At 50.3% G+C, this 20,939-nt stretch overlaps 5 protein-coding genes across 5 annotated transcripts; 1 reads left to right on the forward strand and 4 right to left on the reverse strand.

Moving 5' to 3' along the window:
* Positions 1 to 4,212: 4,212 nt before the first annotated feature.
* GLRG_10033 (transcription factor Opi1) lies at positions 4,213 to 5,680 on the reverse strand (the record flags this gene model as incomplete). Its single annotated transcript, XM_008100718.1, has 2 exons — positions 4,213 to 5,483; positions 5,542 to 5,680. 2 exons carry the CDS (start codon positions 5,678 to 5,680, stop codon positions 4,213 to 4,215), a joined length of 1,410 nt encoding a protein of 469 aa, XP_008098909.1.
* A 5,791-nt stretch (positions 5,681 to 11,471) lies between these two features.
* On the forward strand, positions 11,472 to 13,003 carry GLRG_10034 (adaptor complexes medium subunit family protein; the record flags this gene model as incomplete). Its single annotated transcript, XM_008100719.1, has 4 exons — positions 11,472 to 11,510; positions 11,575 to 11,703; positions 11,770 to 12,867; positions 12,923 to 13,003. The coding sequence occupies 4 exons, from the start codon at positions 11,472 to 11,474 to the stop codon at positions 13,001 to 13,003; spliced, it is 1,347 nt and encodes a 448-aa protein (XP_008098910.1).
* Positions 13,004 to 13,486: 483 nt separating this feature from the next.
* On the reverse strand, positions 13,487 to 14,539 carry GLRG_10035 (uncharacterized protein; the record flags this gene model as incomplete). The annotated part of the gene is made up of 3 exons (XM_008100720.1): positions 13,487 to 13,620; positions 13,683 to 14,463; positions 14,519 to 14,539. The coding sequence occupies 3 exons, from the start codon at positions 14,537 to 14,539 to the stop codon at positions 13,487 to 13,489; spliced, it is 936 nt and encodes a 311-aa protein (XP_008098911.1).
* Positions 14,540 to 16,967: 2,428 nt separating this feature from the next.
* GLRG_10036 (SET domain-containing protein) lies at positions 16,968 to 18,563 on the reverse strand (the record flags this gene model as incomplete). Its single annotated transcript, XM_008100721.1, has 4 exons — positions 16,968 to 17,435; positions 17,489 to 17,722; positions 17,775 to 18,376; positions 18,431 to 18,563. The coding sequence occupies 4 exons, from the start codon at positions 18,561 to 18,563 to the stop codon at positions 16,968 to 16,970; spliced, it is 1,437 nt and encodes a 478-aa protein (XP_008098912.1).
* Positions 18,564 to 19,096: 533 nt separating this feature from the next.
* GLRG_10037 (methyltransferase domain-containing protein) lies at positions 19,097 to 20,326 on the reverse strand (the record flags this gene model as incomplete). The annotated part of the gene is made up of 3 exons (XM_008100722.1): positions 19,097 to 19,565; positions 19,611 to 19,794; positions 19,876 to 20,326. 3 exons carry the CDS (start codon positions 20,324 to 20,326, stop codon positions 19,097 to 19,099), a joined length of 1,104 nt encoding a protein of 367 aa, XP_008098913.1.
* Positions 20,327 to 20,939: the final 613 nt, after the last annotated feature.

Consider the following 20,939-nt stretch of genomic DNA (forward strand, 5'->3'; position numbering starts at 1 on the left):
AACATGAAGGACGAATTATACCATGGGCACAATTTTGAATGGCTTTTAGGAACCAAAATTATCGGATTCGAATTGAGGAAATATACCAGCGATGGAAAGCAAGCACATGCCGCCGCCTCTATCGTATGCAACGTTGAATTTTACTCTAGACATGGAGATATGCTGTGTCATTTTGAAGATGTCTTGGATATCAGGGGTCAATAAGTAGCATGATGCTCTACCGCCAATACTACAAGACCTACTTACTTCAGAACAAGTTTAGCGGTGAAGGGAAAGGACTGTATGGCCAAACACACCTCGTAAGTCAAAGCACCCACTTCTGGCCCCCCCCTGCATTTGGCCCACCCCAAAAATGCCTCCCAGCCACCGACTTTCTAGATAACCTCCAAATTCAAACTATCACAACATTTTCAACTTTTCATCAAATCGCTTCATTTTTTCAGAATATCTTCTTTAATACCCTATAGTTCAATATACTAAAGATAAGGTCAAGGGGGCAATTACTAACATCATAAGTGGTGTATCTTATTAGGTTACCTCTAAGTAATAGGGTATACTATAATTAACACTTTAGTATTATATAAATAGTTACTAATAGTAATTAGTTACCTTTAAAGACCTCTAGCGACTATTAGCTGCCTAGGAGGCCAGCCTGGCCACTTAGGTAACTGCCTAGGCTAACCTTAGGCTGCTACTAACCTATTAATAACTTAAGGACTTTACCTATTATATCCTTTATACTATAAGGGATACCTAACCTATAGGTAAAAGATAAGTAGATAGCTTTATTAGAAGGAACCTATCTGTTAAGGTCTAGAGAAGTTAATCTATTAATTTAAGGCGTATTAATAAGGTATCTACTAAGGTTATTAGGGACTAGTTTAAATATCTTACTATACCTTATATCTAGGCTATTAACCTAGCTAATAGATATAATATAAATAAGACTAGTATCCTTAAGGGTAAAGGAGATAATAAGCTAGTGCTAGGTAGGGCTATAACGTAGGTAGTAAGGAAAAAGCAGCCTAGATTAAGGGCCTAGGTATTTATTATTAAGTGTATATCTACTAAAAGTAATACTTTTTATTCCTTAGTTATATATAAAGGTAAGAAGGTCTAGTAGTAGTAGTTTTTTTTTAATCTTAATCTATATAATAAATAAGAATTTATAGTAATAAAAAATAAATAGACTACTAATAATACTATTATTAAATAGTTAGAAAAGGTTTTTTTTTTTAGACTAAGCCTTTTTAGCCTAATTAGGCTAGACTACTTATCCTAAATAAGTATAAAAGCTATATAATAATAAAGTTTATATAGCTATACTATATTAATAATATCTATTTATTATTCTTATTTTTATATACCTTTTATATCTTTTAGCTACTTAATTAGTTAGTCTTTAGCCTTATTAAGGTAGTATATTAAAAGGAGCTAGGATATCTAAGTTAGTAAATTAAGTTTACTATTATAAGTAAAAAGAACTTTATTTCTTACTATTATAAGGCTTACCTAGCTAAATTAACTATTAGTAATATTAAAAGTAGCTAGAAATACACTAAGTTATAGCCTATTAGTATAGTAAAGCTACTTATAAATAGGCTACTAGTTTAAAAGGTAATAATAATACTATTAACACTATTAATACTACTTAATCTAGCTACTAGAGATACCTATAAAGCTTAAGATACTAATAGTATAGATAGTTAGCTATTTAGTGTAAAGTAGTCTACACTAAGGAAAGTAAAAGACCTTAGGGATTAACTTTAACTATTTAGCTAACTAAAGTAAAATATTACTACATAACGCTAGCTCTTTAGAAAGGTTAAAAAAGGCTTCTAAGAGCAGTTATATACACTAGCTGCTACCTAGTAAAAAATAAGCCTTCTAGAAGCCCAGGTTACTAACAGTATAACTAGGAAACAGAAGGCTGTTACACTAGATCTAAATACAAAGTTTATAATAATTAAGGAGGTATAGCAAGCCCAGATTACAGCTAGCAATACTAAAAGTAAGCTAGATAAATCCAGTGTATCAGAATTACCTAGTGAGGCCAAAAGCTATATTATTGTAGCATCTAGAGGTTATTAATAGTTAATTAAATAAAGTAGTGGTGTTATGATAGCATCGTTTTTTTAGGTGGGCCAAATGCAGGGGGGGGCCAGAAGTGGGTGCTTTGACTTAGCGGCTGCTATCCCTCTTAACATTGGCAGAGGTTTCATGTAAGCTACAGCGACCTGCGCTCGTGCGTGTGAGTGCCCTTTTCTCCCTACTGAGTGCAAATTCAAACCATCGTCTAAAGAAAGATGCCAGCATATTCAGGACATATACAGCTGTCATTTTACAGCTAAATTTGCTCACCACCTAGTACCAGTCGTACACGTGGACATGATCCGAAGGCTACCTACCTTGTCCCGAGTCGGCAACACGCACAAGGATTGCATCCAGCGTTCTACTTGATCCCAAGGTACTTCGTGTAGAACTCTTGAAACGGTAGGCCGACGCCAATCATCTCAAGGTCTTGAAGGCAACGAGACCCCTCCCCCGCGGGAAGTGGATCGCCGGCTCGCCCTTTCACGAACGGCAAAAGGTAAGCCTCGTAGAAGTACAACTTGGAAAAGGTTGGCACTCATTTCCAGCTAGTCCCTGATTCTATCAAATGTGTCAATTTCACGTGCTGCGAGGTGAAGCGCAATTGTCCGCTCGGTGAATGCTTATGCGAGCTGGAGGTAACGTACGAGTTAGACGCAAATGCTAAAATTTTAGGGACGAGGGGGACAAGAAAAGGGACAGACCACGCGTTCCAATCCACCTTGCCCGCGACCCAGAAACTCAGCCAGTCGGTCGCTGCGGCGGGCATGTGCTGGAAGCATCCTGGAGATCGCCACCGGACTGCTCCATCCTCTCTTAGGAACCGCAGGTCTACCACCCTGGCCGAGATAATCTGGACATGTGCATTGCCGAACACCCGCATCCGTCTGATGATTGCCCGCGAAACTCGCTCTCCGGTCCTAGATCTTTCGAGCGTTTCGAGCGTTTGGGTGGGCCAGGAGAATGTTGTGCGGCTGTTGAATGTCTCATTCCGCCGCACAGTAAACGAGCAGCGGGATTAAAACCATGCAAGCCAGATAGTTTCGAAGACCAAACGAGCAAGTATGTAAGAAAAAAGTAACTGGCAAACGTCGACGAAAGCTGCCTGCCCCGCCCTGCTGGCGAGAACGCTTTGACGCGGCGGAAGTGTCCATCGAGTGCTTGACCTAGGAGCCCCAACGTCTTTCTTCGGATTGCTTCCTGTCCTACCCGCCCAGCGTTAAACCATTCTTGGTCGCGGAGTCTCGGGGATCCCCGTGTCATCAAAGGGTCCCCCCACACAGCAAGTTTTCGTCATTTTCGGCCAGCGATTCGTTTGTCTGGGGCTGGACCCCTGGGTTGGGGTTGCACATGGCACAAATCCGCGTGCCGTGAGCATGATCAGACGAGGTTTTACCTGTAAAGGAACAAACTCTGACGGCAACGGACATCCCAAACGGGGGCTAAGTCATCATCATTGCCAGAACAAAATACCACGCATTCTAAAATCAGCTCCCGGTATCGAAGCCCTGCCGGGTACTAGGGACTGCACCTATATCTGTCACTAGCAATAGCGTGACAGCACAGACTAAAGAGGTGGCAAGTGTTCGATTAGTTGAAACATAGATCAGCTTTACTTTGTACAAAGATGATACGTGAGCTCTATACACAGTGAGTTACGAGCTCCCTGAAACTCGCCCATCATAAGGATGCCCGCGTACTCTGCAAGCCGTCCATTAAAACCGTAAGACAGGAAGACAATAAGCAAGCACTTGGCAAAAAAGAAGAACTTCCATAAAAAAGATGAATCAGGAGCAGAAGCGTACTTGACAAAAACGAGGAAAATGTCCGAGATTGTTGTTTGTTTGTAGGATGCCATGATATGGTATACTGGAAATGAAGTGGGTGTGAATGAGGGCGTCCTCTGTTTGGTATCATTGATGAAAAGTCTTACGTCTGCGTGACAGCGCGGTGCGTTAGGGTGTTTTTCTCTTGTTTTTGATTTTTCCGTGTGCCGTTCCTGCGCCATTCAAATCACCGACTTGGTAGTTTTGAGGGAGAGAGAGAAAGAGGAAGAAAATGGGAACCGGCCTCCGTGCCATTTGGACCTTTGTATGAATAGAGAAGGAAATCGTTGCTCGTTTAGACCGGGGCAATCTTGAAATCACGCTCTTGCGATTGTGATTGAGAGGCGACCTCCTCGCGCTGATCCCGCTTCTTCTTGCCTAGTCTCTCGCACCATTCCTCGGCACTGACAATGGTGCCATCGAGAACACCACTGACTTGCGACATCATGTCAAGACCTTCCTTGGCAAGCACGAGGACGCGATGGGCGCCTTCCCGCATGGCTTCTTCGCGGGCCTGTTCGCCGGTCTTCTCGCCCTGCTGTTGCTCGACCATGCTGGCGTAGCGGAAGCGTTGCGGAAGGGTAGTCAAGTGACGGCGGACCAGAGTGCGGGCATTGTCGGGCAAGGCACCACCGGCGTACTTGGAAACGGTCTCAATAACGTCTCGCAGAGTCTTGAGAACATCACCCTTGAGGGACGCGATCCTGGCCGCCAACATGGTGCGATCCTGCTCAGACATGGACTCGGGCTGGCTATCGACCATCATGTGGTCACCGTCGTGGCTCATGTCGGTTTGTTCCTCATGCTGGCATTGGCCGGTTTTCTCAAACTGTTCGAGAGTGGACTTGAGACTGTTGATGACTCCACCAATGTGCTCGTTAGCCCAACGCAACCATCTTAGACAATACTTCAGACTCCTCAGGCTCTCCTCGCTCATGGCAACGCTTAGGCCAGAGGTTGACATGATCAGGCGAGACTGCCAAGCGGCGTTGGAAGCAGTGGGCCTCTCGGACTTTTCATTTTCGGTGTAGGCCGGTGAGCGATAGTCGTCATATGCAGGCAGAGTGTCAATGGTGCTTGCCCTCGACAATCGGCGGTCGTGCTTGAAGACGTAGGGGTCACGGGGAGAATCGACATCGGGCATGACGTTGCTCTGCGCGTCGATCATAAGTCTAGCCAAGTCTTCGCCGGTATCGACCTTGCGCCTCTTGTAGGACCCTCCATCGGCAGCCTCCGGGTCGGTAGACTGGTGTCGTCGCCCGGCGCCCAAAAACCAGCGAACGCCGCCCTCGACACCGGTCTTGCGTCCAACAGTACCGACAGTATTGGCGATTGGGGTCAAGTACCCTTCGACATACTCGGCACTTGACTTGAAACGTGGTGAAAAGTTCTTGGAATTGTTGTAAGCCGATGTGGCCCCTTCAATCGTGGTCGCCAACAAGGGATGAGAGGTGGTGAGAAGGGAAAACAAAGGCTCCTCGGACTTGGACGGGTTCGAGGTCATGGACACCGTGGGAGATGCCCTCGGCAGGGAGGTATGGCGGGCCGGGGGGGAGTTTATGAAGTCTGTTGCGGGCAGTCAGTGAACCGAGACTCAACTCAAGGGCGCAAGAACAAAACATACCGGCTCGCAGGTCCCCGAGGGCCTCGGCGGCCATGCGGACATCGGGATCATCCAGACTGACGCTGGCGGCTCGTCCTTCGTAAAATCGGTCGGGCGATGCTGCGTTCATGACGCTATTACTGCTTACGTCGAGGTCCATTCTCGCAGGAGAGTCGGCGGACTGGGCATGACTGGGGGTGTAGAACGTGGTGAGGGGGTTGAGGCTTGGCCAATGCGTAAGAGGTACTGTGCTCGTCGCAGATCGTGTGAGGGAAGACGGTTGCGGTTGTGATCCTTGCTGGTGGTGTTGAGAGGGCGATGTGGACTGTTGTTCGATGGAGTGCGAAGCAGTGATGGGAGCGAACCGGGAGGGTGGAGGACCAGTCACAGAAGAAAGAGATGGAAGGTTGTGACCCCCGTTATCATTGTGTTTAGCGGCAGGAAGGATGGGTGCAAGCTCGGTAATTGGGGCGTCGGAAAAGCTCAGTCGGTTGGGATCGTGGGATTGGGCATGCGCATAGCTTGGAGGAGCATAGGACGGCAGCTGGGACGGGATGTGTGTCGGATCAAAGCGAGCGTGGGAGAGGACGTGCTTGGTGGGTATGGAGGGGGAGGAGGATATGGTAGTGGACGCCGATGCCGAAATAGTCGTAGTAGCGGCAGATGAAGTAACAGCAGAGGCGGGAGGGAGTGTGCAGATGTTGTTGTTATTGTTGTGGTGGTGGTCGTGGTGGGTTTGGGAGTGGGCGGCGGACGAGGAAGATGGCGGCAGCTGGCGGTCTCGAGGGGCAGGCCCGTGCAGCATGTGATTTTGGCTCTGGCTCATGCTCTGGCTCAAATCCATTTCGCAAAGTATATTCGGACAGCGGGTCGAAAATAAGTCGCGGGGAGGTGCTCGGCAGAAGGAGATGAGGACGAGCAGAGGTAGGGAGAGAGCGAGACCGGCACGGATGTCTCAGCGGTCAACTTTGGAGTGGCATGGATGGAAATGCCACTCGCCCCGACACCGTTTGGATTGTGAGTTAGATTGCGTAGGTATCTTTTCCCCCCCCAAGGACCGGTCGAGGTTGGGGGAATGCTGAGAATTTTGCGACGTGCAGCAGACGCGCGGGTCAAGACGATGGCGTCGAAGGGGGGTAGACGAAAGGATGAAGCGGCGGACTTCAGGTTCATGTAGTACGGTTTGGGCAAGAGTGGCGAAGGAAAATGGACAGCGATGGAGTGGATTCCAACACACACAACCCAGCGCAACGAACAAGAGAGGGCGAGGCGTAGAGGGCGACAAGTAACAGCGCTGGAGGATTTTCGGGGTACTGCCGAGTGGGATGGGGATGGCGGCGGCGGCGGCGAGTGAGCGAGGGTGGACCGGTACGATGCTGGTGTGGACCGTGTGGTGGACTGAGTCCGTCCGTCTTCTGATCAGAGTAGCGCAGTGTAGCGCAACGTAGCGCAGGGAGGTGGGCCGTGGTGTTTGTGTAGGTATATGTGTGTATACGTAGGTAGGTCTATGGTAATGAATCGGGAGCGTAGGACGGCAAGAGGAGGGATGGCGTGTAGGAAATATTAACTGGATGCGTGCGTACGTGCGCGTGGCGGGCGGGAAGCTAGGTAGTAGGTACCACAGGGGTTGGGGGACACGGATAAAGAGAAATTCAGCAAGATATTGTTGCTGGCCGACTTCAAGAATAATGTGGTTGTTGTTGTTGATGATGATAGCCGAACTTAGCAACCGGGTAATGATAAACTCTCGGATGTGCAATGCAAGCAATCGAGGGGGAGTGTGGAGGAGGAGGAGGAGGATGAGGACGAGGAGGACGAAGGTGAGGGATGAGAGAATGCGAGGAACGAAGCGAAATCCGAAGTCGAAAGAGAGGCGGAAGGAGAAACCAATGCCAACTTGCAACGATAGCGAGCGCACCGGGGCGGCGGCAACAGCACTGGCGCATGTGGCAGGCTAGTAGTAGTACTGTATCCGTACATCGTAGGTATACCTATCCTATCACACGCCAGGCCAAGGCAGACCTTTGGGCGAGCTGACTGCCTGGGAGGAGGGGAAGGGACCACCTTGGCGGTGGATGGAGGTGCATTGTATGTACCTACAGGCCACTGATGTATAAGCGTGGCCACACAAGCCTGGTTAAGAAGATACATAAGAAGTACTTTGCTCTACAACTGGTACCCTTGACTGGACGGGGAAGGGGATAAGGTACCCACCCACCCATCCACAACAGACCTGGACTCGACCAAGCTGAACGTTTGTTTTACTAAGGGTTATTGGGACAGAAAGGTGAGATACCTACCATGTACTCCGTACTCGGTATCCGTAGTGGTTTAGGTAATCGCGTGGGAAGATAGAGACGTCGACCACTATACGGAGTAGTACCTATTCGTACCGACGTACGTACATCATCGTACGTAGGGGGGTTTGAAGCAAAGCGTCCGTCTTGTATTGATAGTAGTAGACAAGGTACACGTACTATCAACGTTGACAGCCGAGACGGAAAGGTAGAAGAGCTTGCGCGAGGAGGGGGACCACTACGGCAAGTTTCCCTATCTTAACCCTCTCCCCACCGGCTGGCCATGTGAAGCCGAGAGAGCATGTGTGTGTCTTGTATCCATTTATTTTTTGCCCCTCCATCCCATCTTCCCAGTTGCTTGATTGCTTGCTTGCCTGGACCGTCCGTGGAGGTTGCTTGCCAGAGGAAATTTTCTTCCAGAAGCGCAATGCGTTCGACTGTCTGGCCGCCCGCCGACTTGGAACGAGGCAGATGGGTATCCGACCGACCCCATTTGCACCTCGATGAGCCCGCCCGCCACATCCCAGTGCCACGCTGCCCCGCCATTCTCAATGCATTCAGTCTGCATTCTGTGTCCTCCGTGTCCTCCCGAGTTGCACATCACCCAGTTGGGTCAGGACTTCAGAACCGTGATTAAAAAAAACGTGTTAGATACATACCATGTAGGTGTGTAACGGCGAATGGGTGGGGGATCCAATCAACAGCCGAATGAGAGTCCACGCTTCCTGTTCGGGACAGGTCAGGAGACACTAGGTGCATGTCCACATGGCTGGGAGGCAGGGAGGCTACAGGGTCCGAGGCAATGTTCCGTACCGGATGCCGCTAACTCGAGACAAGAGACACGCCCAAAGTTTTTGTTGAAAAGGTGCCTGACCGTGGTATATGTGTGTGTGCGCGTGTATGTGTGTACACTACCTTGGTGAGGTGAAATGCTCCGTGGCCTAAGCGAAACCGGGGGAGGGGGAGGAATAGGCAATGTTCAGAAGGAAAGTAAAGAGAAGGAGAAAAAATACGGTCGACTACAGAAAACACTTTAGGACGAAGCTGAGTTGATATCGAGGCCGACGCGGGCGAATAAGTCCTGTTGAAAGTCATTGGTATTGTCTCGCGTCCCCTCCGCGCCGCAGATAGACCGCATCTCTGCCCCCCGCCTTCTGCATCAATCAATTCGTCTATTTTGGTTCTTCGCTTGGATGCGAAACTGGCTAAATCCCGCTAGACTGCTAAGGATACTTATCAGTGATGCTGATCGTTTACGCAGGAAAATCCTTCTCCTGCACAGTTGCCCTGCACACTCGCTATTCTTCCAACCAACAGTTGGAGGCAAGGAGGGTAACTCGGTAGACAGGGCACACCAACGGGGGAAAGAAGGGAGGGACACCCAGGTCGAGGGACGGATTAGGACATCTGAGCCAAAACTTGGGGAAGCATGTGTTAAACTTTTTTGGGGAGGGCCCGTCATCACATGCATGGACTGGGCGGACGGGACGAACAAGCAACTTAACATGTGCGGGGTCCCACTTGTTACCAGCTGGAGTGTGTGCCACATACTGCCACCTAACAGCCAAAACCCCCATCACAAGTCATCTTGCTGAGTATTCGGTGCCAAGTCAGCATACGAGTCCATACCATATCGAACTCCATTGGCCCATCCTTTTCCTATCTCTACGTCACACAAAGCACAGACCCTCTTCCATGTGAAAACGAAGAGGGAGAAGGAGCAAATAATGGAGCATCCATCTATCCACGACGGGGTTCCCAAGTCAGCGTTGAGACTCGTTACCGGGTCACATGTTTGCCTGTTCGGCCACACTCCAAATTGACAAGTCCCTCCAAGTTACGGGACTTCGATTTCAGCTCGTCATGTGTGCCCATGCGTGGGCATGCTCGGTGTCACGTGCGAAATGCTTCTGCTTGCCCGCCATTTCGGAGAAAAAGCTGGGGCATTCTAGGAAGGGCCAGCTGACCATGGCAACTTTCTCTCCTCTGACGCCATTCTCTATGAAAACCCCAAGTTTTTTTTTTTCCGTCTCATTCACCACGCCGTCGAGTCCGAGCCCAATTTCACAAGCAAATGTAACACAGTCAACCCACTCACTATCTAAAAGCGTCGTGCCTTGGCATGTTTTTACTAATTAATTTTAATTCTTTATTTTTTCTAACTTCGTAAAGTTTGCAAACACCTACCTACCCGGTTCGCGGAGGCTACGCTTGGGGAACCACCCAACTGCCACCTCAAGGCCTCTGCTTTTGATGCCGTCCAGCACAACTCAAACGCATCTGGCACCCGCCAACCCTGACTAGTTATCTGCCACAAATGTCTGCCATGTGATGACATCTCAGACCCGAGCAAGTGGATCGTGTTTCCAAGTACTCCGTACCTACAAGCAAACCGCTGGCATTATCCACCAATTCCACTTTTGGATGTGCGTGGGTGGTGGCCTCGGCATAAGCCTTGGAAAAGGTGTGTAGACAGTACTTGTCAAAAATACCCTCTTTACGAGGCACATGAGGTCAACTCAACAAAACCCACAAGAGGCGCTCGTCTCCTCACGAGGTCTGGTCTGGATCTGTCAACGGGCCGAGCGTTGTGCATCACAGCCCCCCCCCCCCTGTCATCAAGGGGTGTCAGGAGGACGTTATGAGGTTATCCAACTAAAAGAAAAAGGTCGATCCTTAGCCTTAATCAAGCGTGGTCCATTCGTCAAAGCGTTGAGCGATACTGTCACGAGCCTCGGCCATTCGCTCCCAGCAAAGATACCGGTAGCATGGCATGTTCCATGCATGGAAGCTTACTAATGAACACTTCAGACCTTGTATAGTCGGAAAGGCCTATCGGGCCAGTTCCTCGACTCCTTGGATTGAAGTATTGTTTTCAACATTTCAAAAACATGGCGAAGTCGATAGTATGTATGGCACCTCTGACGCCGCCCTGGCAATGGCGCCCTTCACCCGAGGGCGAAGAGCAGTACTTGGGCAGCTCTTATGGAACCGGAAGGTTTCCTCTGCGCGTCGCGAAATCGCAATTCACATCAACGACGACACGTATGGGCCCGACAGAATGCCGGTCCAAATGTGGTTGTAATAATGCGCTGCACTGTCTAAAAGGACGCGGTGGTGAAGAAGAGAGGAAAATCGGAAACAGATGATGAAAATTTCGGCGCGATGTAAGCTCATTTCGAGCCCCACCAGCGAGGATGTTGATCATGTGACTTACCGCCACCTTAAGCCGCTTTAAATTTGGACTTATGTAATCAGTTATATCTGATCGGTTGCTTAGCTAAGACCTGCAATGGTGCCAATCAGACTTGGCTCAACGGAACTCTCCGTGCCCCTAGCAGCTTCCCAAGACGTAAGGCTGTCATTGTCGTGTGGCCCGTGCTCTTCCGACTCCAAAGAGACATCGTGGTTTCAATATTGCCCAGCTACAGCGCGATGCCATACAACTTGCACACGAACCGCGAACTAATGGCACAGCTTCACAACCGCCTTCTTTGATCATTCGAAACCCTCTCAAGCTGCCTGGACGCACGCATTGCATGATAAAATATTCCTTCCTGCTGTGAACCCCGTGGCCAGCGTGCCAATTGATCTTGCGTCGACCGCCTCTCCTCGTCTGCCCCTCGGTCCCCGCCTTGGCAACCCTCGTCCACCATGGCGTCCGCCATCTTCTTCCTCGACTTGAAGGGCAAGGTGCGCATCGCGGATCTTGGTTTCTTGCCCCGAACTGAAGGATGCTGATTATTCCCGACGACAGACCCTTCTTGCCCGTAACTACCGTGGAGACATCCCAATGTCAGCCGTTGAAAAGTTCCCGGTCCTCCTCAGTGAAGCAGAGGAGGAATCGTCGGCCGTCCCTCCGTGTTTCTCCCACGAAGGCATCAACGTACGTATAAAAACGGCAGTCTTGAGCTTGCCGTACCAGTACATCACTGACACAACGCACCTCCAGTACCTCTACATCCGTCACAACAACCTCTATCTCCTTGCCCTGACGAAACGAAACACCAACGCCGCCGAGATCCTCCTCTTCCTCCACAAGATCGTCGAAGTCTTCACAGAATACTTCAAGGCTCTCGAGGAGGAGTCCATTCGCGACAACTTCGTCATCATTTACGAGCTCCTCGACGAGATGATGGATTTTGGTTACCCCCAGACAACCGAGTCTAAGATCCTCCAGGAATACATCACCCAGGAGTCCCACAAGCTGGAGATCCAGGCCCGCCCGCCCATCGCAGTCACCAATGCCGTCTCATGGCGTTCCGAGGGCATTAGATACCGCAAGAACGAGGTCTTCCTCGACGTCGTCGAGAGCCTTAACCTTCTCGTCAGCGCCAACGGCAACGTTCTGCGCAGTGAGATTCTTGGCGCCATCAAGATGAAGTGCTATCTTAGCGGCATGCCCGAGTTGCGCCTCGGCCTCAATGACAAGGTCATGTTCGAGACGACAGGCCGTACCACACGCGGCAAGGCCATCGAGATGGAGGACGTCAAGTTCCACCAGTGTGTGCGCCTGTCGCGCTTCGAGAACGACCGCACTATCTCCTTTATCCCTCCCGACGGCGAATTCGAGCTCATGAGCTACCGCCTGAATACCCAGGTCAAACCACTCATCTGGGTCGAGTGCGTCGTTGAGAGCCATAGTGGGTCACGCATCGAGTACATGCTCAAGGCCAAGGCCCAGTTCAAACGGAGGAGTACGGCCAATAACGTCGAGATCATCGTGCCGGTCCCTGACGATGCCGACACCCCGCGCTTCCGCACCAACATCGGCGCCGTACACTACGCCCCCGAGCAGAGCGCCATTGTGTGGAAGATCAAGCAGTTTGGAGGCAACAAGGAGTTTATGATGAGAGCGGAGCTGGGTCTCCCCTCGGTACGGGGCGATGACGAGCACGGCGGCGGTATGACTGGTGGCTTCGGCGGTAGTATGGGCGGTGTTGGCGCGCCGGGCAAGGGTGCCAAGAGGCCAATCCAGGTCAAGTTTGAGATCCCCTATTTCACTACGAGTGGTATTCAAGTCCGGTACCTCAAGATTACAGAGCCCAAGGTAGGTTTCTTACTATGGAACCTCGAAGCGAAAATACCCTGCTAACATGCAACAGCTGCAATATCCCTCATTGCCTTGGGTCAGATACATCACCCAGTCGGGAGACATAGCCGTGAGATTGCCCGATGCGGTATGAGCCGGCCACTCGCATAGTTGTAGCGTGCAATGAGACCGGAAGGGGGGTCGGGTCTTAGCGATCCCATACTTATTTCATCGAGCGAAAGGGGGCAAAACGAATCGAGATTGCCCATATCCTCAGTCCACACCTAAGGTAGCGATAGACGCGCGAGGCTCAGGGTTGATCACTCCAGGAACCTGGCGAAATTATGGCCCGGAGTCGGGTAGAACAAGAGAGGGTCGGCGAAATGATGGAAAGCTGAATATATCAAACACATACACACAAACGCCCTGAGCTGCACTGTTTCAAAGAGTTCCGGTTTCCCTCCGCCTGCGGAGACATGCTCTCGTAGTGGAATGGAGATATTTGCCATCCTTCAACGGTAAGCCATACCTGTCTTCATTTCATCGGACAACCAATCCAACCGTCGATCACTACCTAGGGTATACCGGACAAACAAGAAGAAGAAACGTGGAAGATGGCCGGGATGCACTGCCGCCTTCAGAGACGCTCATCCCTGATCGCCTTGCCGCGGTCCTCAAAGTCCGTGATGGCATCGATTGTAGAGTCTGGGTTTGTGCTGTCACAGCATACCTGGACCAATACTCCTCGCACCGGCCCGGTGGGCTCAGGCTCTGTGGGCCTCGTGGCGGTCAGTTCAATCCTAGTCGTGTCACACACCGTAGTGCAAGCTCACCAGCGCGCGAGGAGCGACCGCCCCTGAAACGGTTTCCGCTCCACTCGCCATTCCTGAAGACGTCGTCCGTATGCCCCGGCTTCTTGGTCAGGGCGAGAAGACCGATGATGATGGGTAGGCAGCCGCCGAGGCCTGTGGATTGTTGGGCGTGGGAGCTTGGCGCTGCGTAGGTTTCGGGGAGGAGAGCCGGTATCCAGGACGGCCTGCCTCCAACGACGTGTCTCTGAGACCCACCGGAGGCACGAATCCGAGTTAGGCCAGCGTCTGTGGGGTCTGGATAGAACTCCAGGTGAGACAGCTTGTTGTCGGCCCCCATGCCGCCGACGGTAGTTACGTCGACGTCGATGTGAAGACAGGGCAGGAAGCGCCAGCAGTTGAAGACGCTGAATGTGCTGTGTTCTAACGTCTGTTCCAGGAATCGGAACGGCTGCCCGTGTTCGTCAATATAGTTATTCACGGTACATATCACACCGGCGGATCCAGGCTCTGGGCGGTACCAGAAAAAGCCCTCGGCGAGGCTGACAACGCCGTCGCGGTATCGCCATACCCTGCCGACAATTTCCGGGCCATAGCCCCTGGAAGTTCTCGGTGGCAGGGGGTTACCGTATAGGTCAGCGGAAGGAGGCACGTTTTCCTCGGCGATCTGAAGCTCGTTGACAATGAACAGAAAACTAAAATGGGAGCTCGGCAAGGCTCTTTCCTGCTTGCTGTTCGTGTCCTTGGGCCTGGCATCCTTGTCCCTCTTCTCGATCTTCCTCAAGTGTTTATGGCTACTGCTCCGCTAGATTTAATCTCGTCAGTCATGGTTCTGTTTAGGGGGCTGGTTGTGAAGTTACACTAGAATGAATCGAATACATTCCCGTTGTCGCGAACCACGCCTCAAGTGCTTGGTGTGAGTTTGGGCCCTGGTGCTGATTGAAGTTAACAAGGAGTAGCGACTATTGCGCAAGATTCGAGTGATCTCGTCAAAAATGACAGAGATGGAGAGCCCTCGGGTATTATGCAGCCACCGCAAAAAAGAAGGCCTGGAGGATGCCGCACCAAGCCTAACCAAGGGTTCTCATTTTCTTCATCGTCATAGGAAGACCTCAGCCATACGGCCGTTACCATCCTCGCGGTACTCAGCATGAACGGGGTGGTCACTTGTCCGCAGCCTATCTCAGCCCAACCCATCCCTCATTGGTAACGTCTTTCAAATGCTATACGTCTGCGAGAATGACTGGAGAATGTGAAATGGCTGCGGTCTCTCTACTTCTCCGATGACAACAGAGCCCCGGATCAAGTAGTCACATGTCGTTTGGATCGCATGCGGCCACGTTCTTTTCGGTGAAGAATGACTGCATGATACCCACTCCCCCGTACGTCCGACAAGGTGATTTCAGGAGCCGAGCGTATGTTCTTAACGATGAGGTGTCTGTCTTTCTTCTCGGCTATGCATGTCCTTATGCCGTTACAACCCAGCGAATAATATGGTGGAGATGATCTCGATGGCGGTTTGATGGAAGTACCAGCGAGGTCAGCCAGTGTGGAAGACAAGCAGCTTATCTGGTAAGAAACAAGGTAGCTGACCCCCAGATCTCTCTGCAAGTTTGATGCATGAACGTCGTCATTGTTGATGTGGATTGCAAAGCATGTAGCTCTTTGCGCGGGATGCAACGGTTCGGGAGGTGGCGAGGGGTTGCGTAGTGGCCGACACCCTCAAGCCTACATCATGGATGACTTGCAGGACAGTACACTAATGGGCAATCAGAGCCTGGTAGGTGATGCCCAACCCCCCTAAACCATAGCCAATGGGGAGTCGGAGAGAGGCAAGCTGCTGACCAGGGCCCGGAGTCTCGGATTTGACTCCCTCGAGCCGTCGAAAGCTCAACAAAGGTACTGTTTGATAAGAATGCGAGCTCTGAGAAAAGTCTTGGCGGATTACCGATTGATATGTGTAAGTCCGTGTTACCTTTGCAGCCAATGGCGGCCATCTTGTAGCCATCACATCAACTCGAGTCGGAACCAAGACGACGCGGAGGCGTCCTCGGGATCTGCCAGAGCGGTCCAGTACATTCCATGGTCGGAACAAGCGGTGAGCAGTCAGGCTTTTACCCCACGACCCTCCAGTCTGACGAAGACTGAGTCAAGGACTCTACGGATTAAATTCCAGCAGAGGCGACAAATGTTTTATGGAAATCATTTGTGATTTTAGTTTGCAGAACTTTCGGAGGATGGATAGCCTGATGGATGGCTGTGGACATTGTCGAGAAGAGACCGGCATGATAACCCAAGTCTTTGGGTCCCGTTGACGGCTTTCATGCCAAACCTTTGACACTGTTCGTCTCCGACGGAGGCGTTATGAAACTTTTTGAAACATGTTAAAGAGACCCAACCCCATCGTGGCTATGAAAGTGTCAGTGGGAGATGTTCCTTGTGTAGAGCGTAGGCCTCTGAGAAACTGATACCAGTTCGCGGAATATATTACTGTCTAACCTTGTCCTCGACGTCCACCACTCAATTTTGTTTTGGGGCAACAACAGAAAGCCAAGGTTAGGTATCACGGTATCAACATCTTGTGTGACATGGTGGAAAGCCACGGAACTTTGTAATTGGCGCAAACCAAGGCTACTGAGTGATAGATTCCAGTGGAAGGCAATTATGGCCCGCCCCGATTGATAACTGTTACCCTTTTCAGTCGACAATTTACCCAAATTGTCTGATATTGACCTAACGCATTGGGCCGACGCCAACCCACGGGGACAAATATTCTCGTATTGACCAAACATGCCTAATGATAACCCTGGGAAACCGAAGCGGGACAACCTATCGGAGAGAAATGTTACGGCCGAAACTTTGCACCGGTCAGTCATGGTGCGGGGTTTTCCCCGAAGGCAGCTCTTCACCGGTCTTGATTCGCGACTTGCCGACCAACAACATAGTATTGGCGGAATCAGTCGGCCACGGGAGCTAGACACATAACTGCTGCTATTTGTAATTCAAAAGCCGATAAACGGTAGCGGGAACCATTGAAAAAGATATTGCACAATGATTAATGCTATGTCGAGAAACGAAATAATGGGCAACGTATGTAGGTGAGACTGTGAGTGTGACGTTGGAATTAGCAACATTTAGCGCATTTTGGTATCAAGGGTGGATCAGGGCCCCTTTACATCCATGCCTAATTTGAGTTTAAAGCCTCCAAACATGACATTCAACTCACCATGAGACAACCCATATCGCTGTTTGTCTCACAGAGAATATGTGAACTCATTTTATTAACCTCTTACTGCTCGCTAGAGACAATCACTGTGCTGTCCGCGCCCTCTTAGACGATCTCTCCTGCCCCTCATCTGCAGCAACCTCTTCAGCGCCGGCGGCGCTGTTGCCGAGACCCGCCACCTGAAGAGCTTCTTTGATGAGGCGCTTCTCGCCGAGTCTAACCTCGACGGCCAGTTTTTGGCGCGACGTCACGTTCCCGGATGCCAGCATAGCCTCATCTTCTTCGGCTGTCGTGGGGTATTGCGCCAACAACTTCTGCAATGTGGATACCACAACGCACTGATAGACCTCGTCGCGCTTCCTCTTGTCGGGAATGAGATCACCCCGAACCTTCTTAATCGCCTTCAAGACATCTTTCAGCTGCTCCTCGAGCTCGGCGGACACCTCCTGCACCTTTGCGGGCGTCTGAAGATGTCCCTCCGAGTCTGGCTCGCCGGATTCGCGCTCCAGAACGAAGACGTCCTCGAGGTCTTCTGGGTCCACATGCTCTGCCTGTACTTCAATCAGCACGAATGTCATTTGAGGCTTCTTGGGTTGAAACATACCACCTGCTTCCAAACCTCATCAGTAAGCCTCAACTGCTCGGTCAAGGTCGATTGCACGAGATCCCACGGAATCTCAACCACATCGTAGCGAGAGTGCTTAGGGGTCACGTAGCCGTATCTTCTAAGCAACTCGGAGTTGGGGTGGGGGCCGTAGTAGTTCAGGATCTCCTCTCCGGCCTTGATGGGTCGGAGCGCGGTGACACTGAGGTCGTCTTCTCCATGATTGACGTGTGCCTGATATTCTTTTAGCAAGTCTCAACTGCAACGGTTTCGAATAAATGCTCACGTTGAACTCGGCATCAGCGTTCAAGATGTCGGCCATCGGCACCATGCCCAGCATCGTCTTGCCCTCACGGTCCTCGACCCATTCTTCATCCTCCTGCTCGGGCTCTTCTTCGTTCTCCAGATCGAAGGCGTACGCCATGATGATACTTCCCATTCGGTGGGCAAGCTGAAGGAGCTCCGATTCACTAGGAGGCGAAACACCTTGAGGAAAGAAGATGCCAGCGTTGGCTGAAATGACAGGCAAAATCCGCGAGCGGAACATCTCATCCGCCTCATCCTTGCCGATCTTCGACAAAACTGCGCTCCCTTTGAGGTACTCGAGATCGGGAGATTCCCAGAACATGAGTGTGTCAAATTTCTCGGGCAAAACCTCAAAGTACGTCTTCCAAGGGGAAGCGTTGCCCTGAAGATACTCGTAGATCATTACCAAAATGAGAGAGCCCCATGAGTCGAGCGGCTCGTTCTCCATGTCCTCATCATCGCCGTCATTTCCGGTGAAAACCTGGGGGATCTTCTTCGGGAGCTCGGAGGTCTCAATGTTGATGATGCTTTTTCTCGGGATGGTGAAGAGCACCGTCTCGGGTGCAATATCTTTAGTGGCGACTGGAATTCCATTAAGCATTTGAGGGACGTAGAAGCCGTGTAAATATTACGTACCAATTCCCCGTCCAGCGTTCTGGCCTCTCAAGTCAACTATCTGGATATCGTCGTGGAATGTGGCCCCCGGCAAAGACTTGAACCATGACAAAAACTTTGCAGACGCCGTCTGGAAATCATCAATCGTCGCCATGATGTAGTGTGATTGAAATGAACTCGATATTACTAAGACTTGGATTATGTCAGATGCGAAGTAGGTAAATTGACTCGGACCTCTTTTCTGATCGTTGTAGTAGGGTGAGGTTCATGTGGCTGAAAGCTTGGTAAGTCGGAACCAAAATTTTCAGGCCGATGGAAGTACTGTGCGTGATGTCCTCTTGCGCACGGCCCGACCCACTTTCTTGGCCAGACGATAAGGTCAGAGAGAACGTAGTACACGACTTCAACATCAAATGTCATCTACTCAAGTAGGTGTCGATCGAGCTTCTCGCGAGTTTTAAGTACTATATGCTTAAGTTTTCCGCTTATGTTTCGTAACTTATGGCGAATGAAAAGGTTACCGAAAGGGCATAGCGTCAAGTAGGGTATCATAAAAGTCAACTACATCAAACCTGACGAGCATTTTGGTGATTCCATGAATCGTGCTTTAGTATTAAAAACCAGGAGAAATACTTTGAAACTTGGACTTGATTGAAAACTCGTGTAATATAACTTGGCATGTATTTCCTAGACAGTGACTTCCGTTTCCTCCGGCTTCTGGCCCGCAACACTGTGATAGAATACGTATGAGTGGATAGACGTCTGCAGCAGATCCTTCCGTACATCAATCAAGAATACCTCCACTTCTTCTGCAGTCCATCCCAGTCCTCTAGTAAGCGGTCCAACAGTGATTCCATACAGGCCATCATATATTACAGCCTTGAAGTATGCTCCGATCTTTTTCAGGTCTTCTCTCTTAGGCCATTCGCCAACTGGAACCTTTCTCACATCATGAACCTGGTTAATGAAGCCAGCATCTTTCAGTCGTTGAGGGTTGGTGTCTGCTACATCTGCCTCGATTCCAAATTTCCCAAGACCCTCCCAAATGAGTTTGATCATTTTCGTCACGGCGTAAGTAGAAGGCATGGTTCCGTCGTCACAGTTGAAGCTCCACTTCATTTCCTGGAGCTCAATCCAGCCTCCTGGTTTGAGAACTCTGGTACAGTTAGAGAGTTAAGGCCAGCAGAGGACTTCAACTCACCTATAGGCTTGGGACATTAGCCTCGACCAATCTTCGACGGCAGCACTCATGTTCCGCACATGAACATAGTCAACCGAATTCTCAGGTTGAAGCCACTCTGCCTCGGCATCATCGACGATGAAGGATACATGTGCCGGTACATACAATGGTTGGATAGGGCTGAGATCAATACCCTTGATTTCAGCTTCCGGATATTCATCACCCAGTGGAGGTAAAATCAATCAGCAGTCAGCACCAAGATCTGACTGGCAAGAATGCGACATACTGTCTGTGGCCCAGATCCCAGTACCGGTGCCGATATCTAGGATCTTCTGAGGATTCTTCAGAGGGGCACTGTGCAATTTACCACCACAGAGAGTGGCAACCATGGCGTGCTTCATGTCCTCTCGTTCCTGCTCGGCGTCATCATTGGGGAACGCATACCGGCCTTCCTTGAACTTGTGATAACGCCGCTTGTTCTCGAAGTTAAAATCACGAATGCTTGAAGCTAACGATGCAGTTTCGTTGGAACTTCCGTCTGAGACTGTTTCATAACCGTCTCCCTCCTCGCTGTTCTCTAGAGCGTCGACTGTTGCTTCGACCTGGCCGCTTGTAGTATCGGCTGCCGGTTCGACGGTATTCTCAGCAACCGGGGGAATGTTTGCTTGGTTTACAGCCTCTGGGGACTGGGAAGGACATCCCGTAGGAGATTTTGTAACGGCCTGCTGTTCCGCCATGCTGTCGATAGAGGTAGGGAGGGGGATTTTCTGCGACTAAAATACACGATATGAATGAGGGGAAACAAGTATTCTATCCCATTGAGTGCCAAGTGACCTCACATAACCCAAAAAAGGGTCTATGTAAATAATTACTGACAGCTATTGGACAGTCAGCCTGGATTACTGTACTCTTATTGGTCTGAGGTTATGTGAGGTCACTCGGCACTCAATGGGATATACTCACATTCAATATGTACTGTAGAAGGGCGGAGTCTGAAGAGATGGTGGGCAAGAGAGAAGAGAACGAACAAAGCGATCGGCACATGATTCTATCCCGTATTTGGCAAAACATCCGCGGATAGATATCTGAATGGGGGTTGGGTCTTCATCATTCACATTTCACTCTAATCATCTAATGATAGGTGATGTCTCCTTGGGCCCTTGTTCGCCCATTCGACCTGTCATTATTCAAGTCTCTTTTGTTGTGGGGATACCGTTTCATAAACACAGCTACACGCATTGCTTGCCATTTTGATCAAGTTTCCTCATCACACCAATCAAAGCGTTTCTATGACATTCGAGCTAATCCTTTCCTGTACAAATTCCCAGTAGCCTGAGCCTAGAATGGCCA

Source organism: Colletotrichum graminicola (assembly GCF_000149035.1).
Source record: "Colletotrichum graminicola M1.001 genomic scaffold supercont1.55, whole genome shotgun sequence".
NCBI lineage: Eukaryota > Fungi > Ascomycota > Sordariomycetes > Glomerellales > Glomerellaceae > Colletotrichum > Colletotrichum graminicola.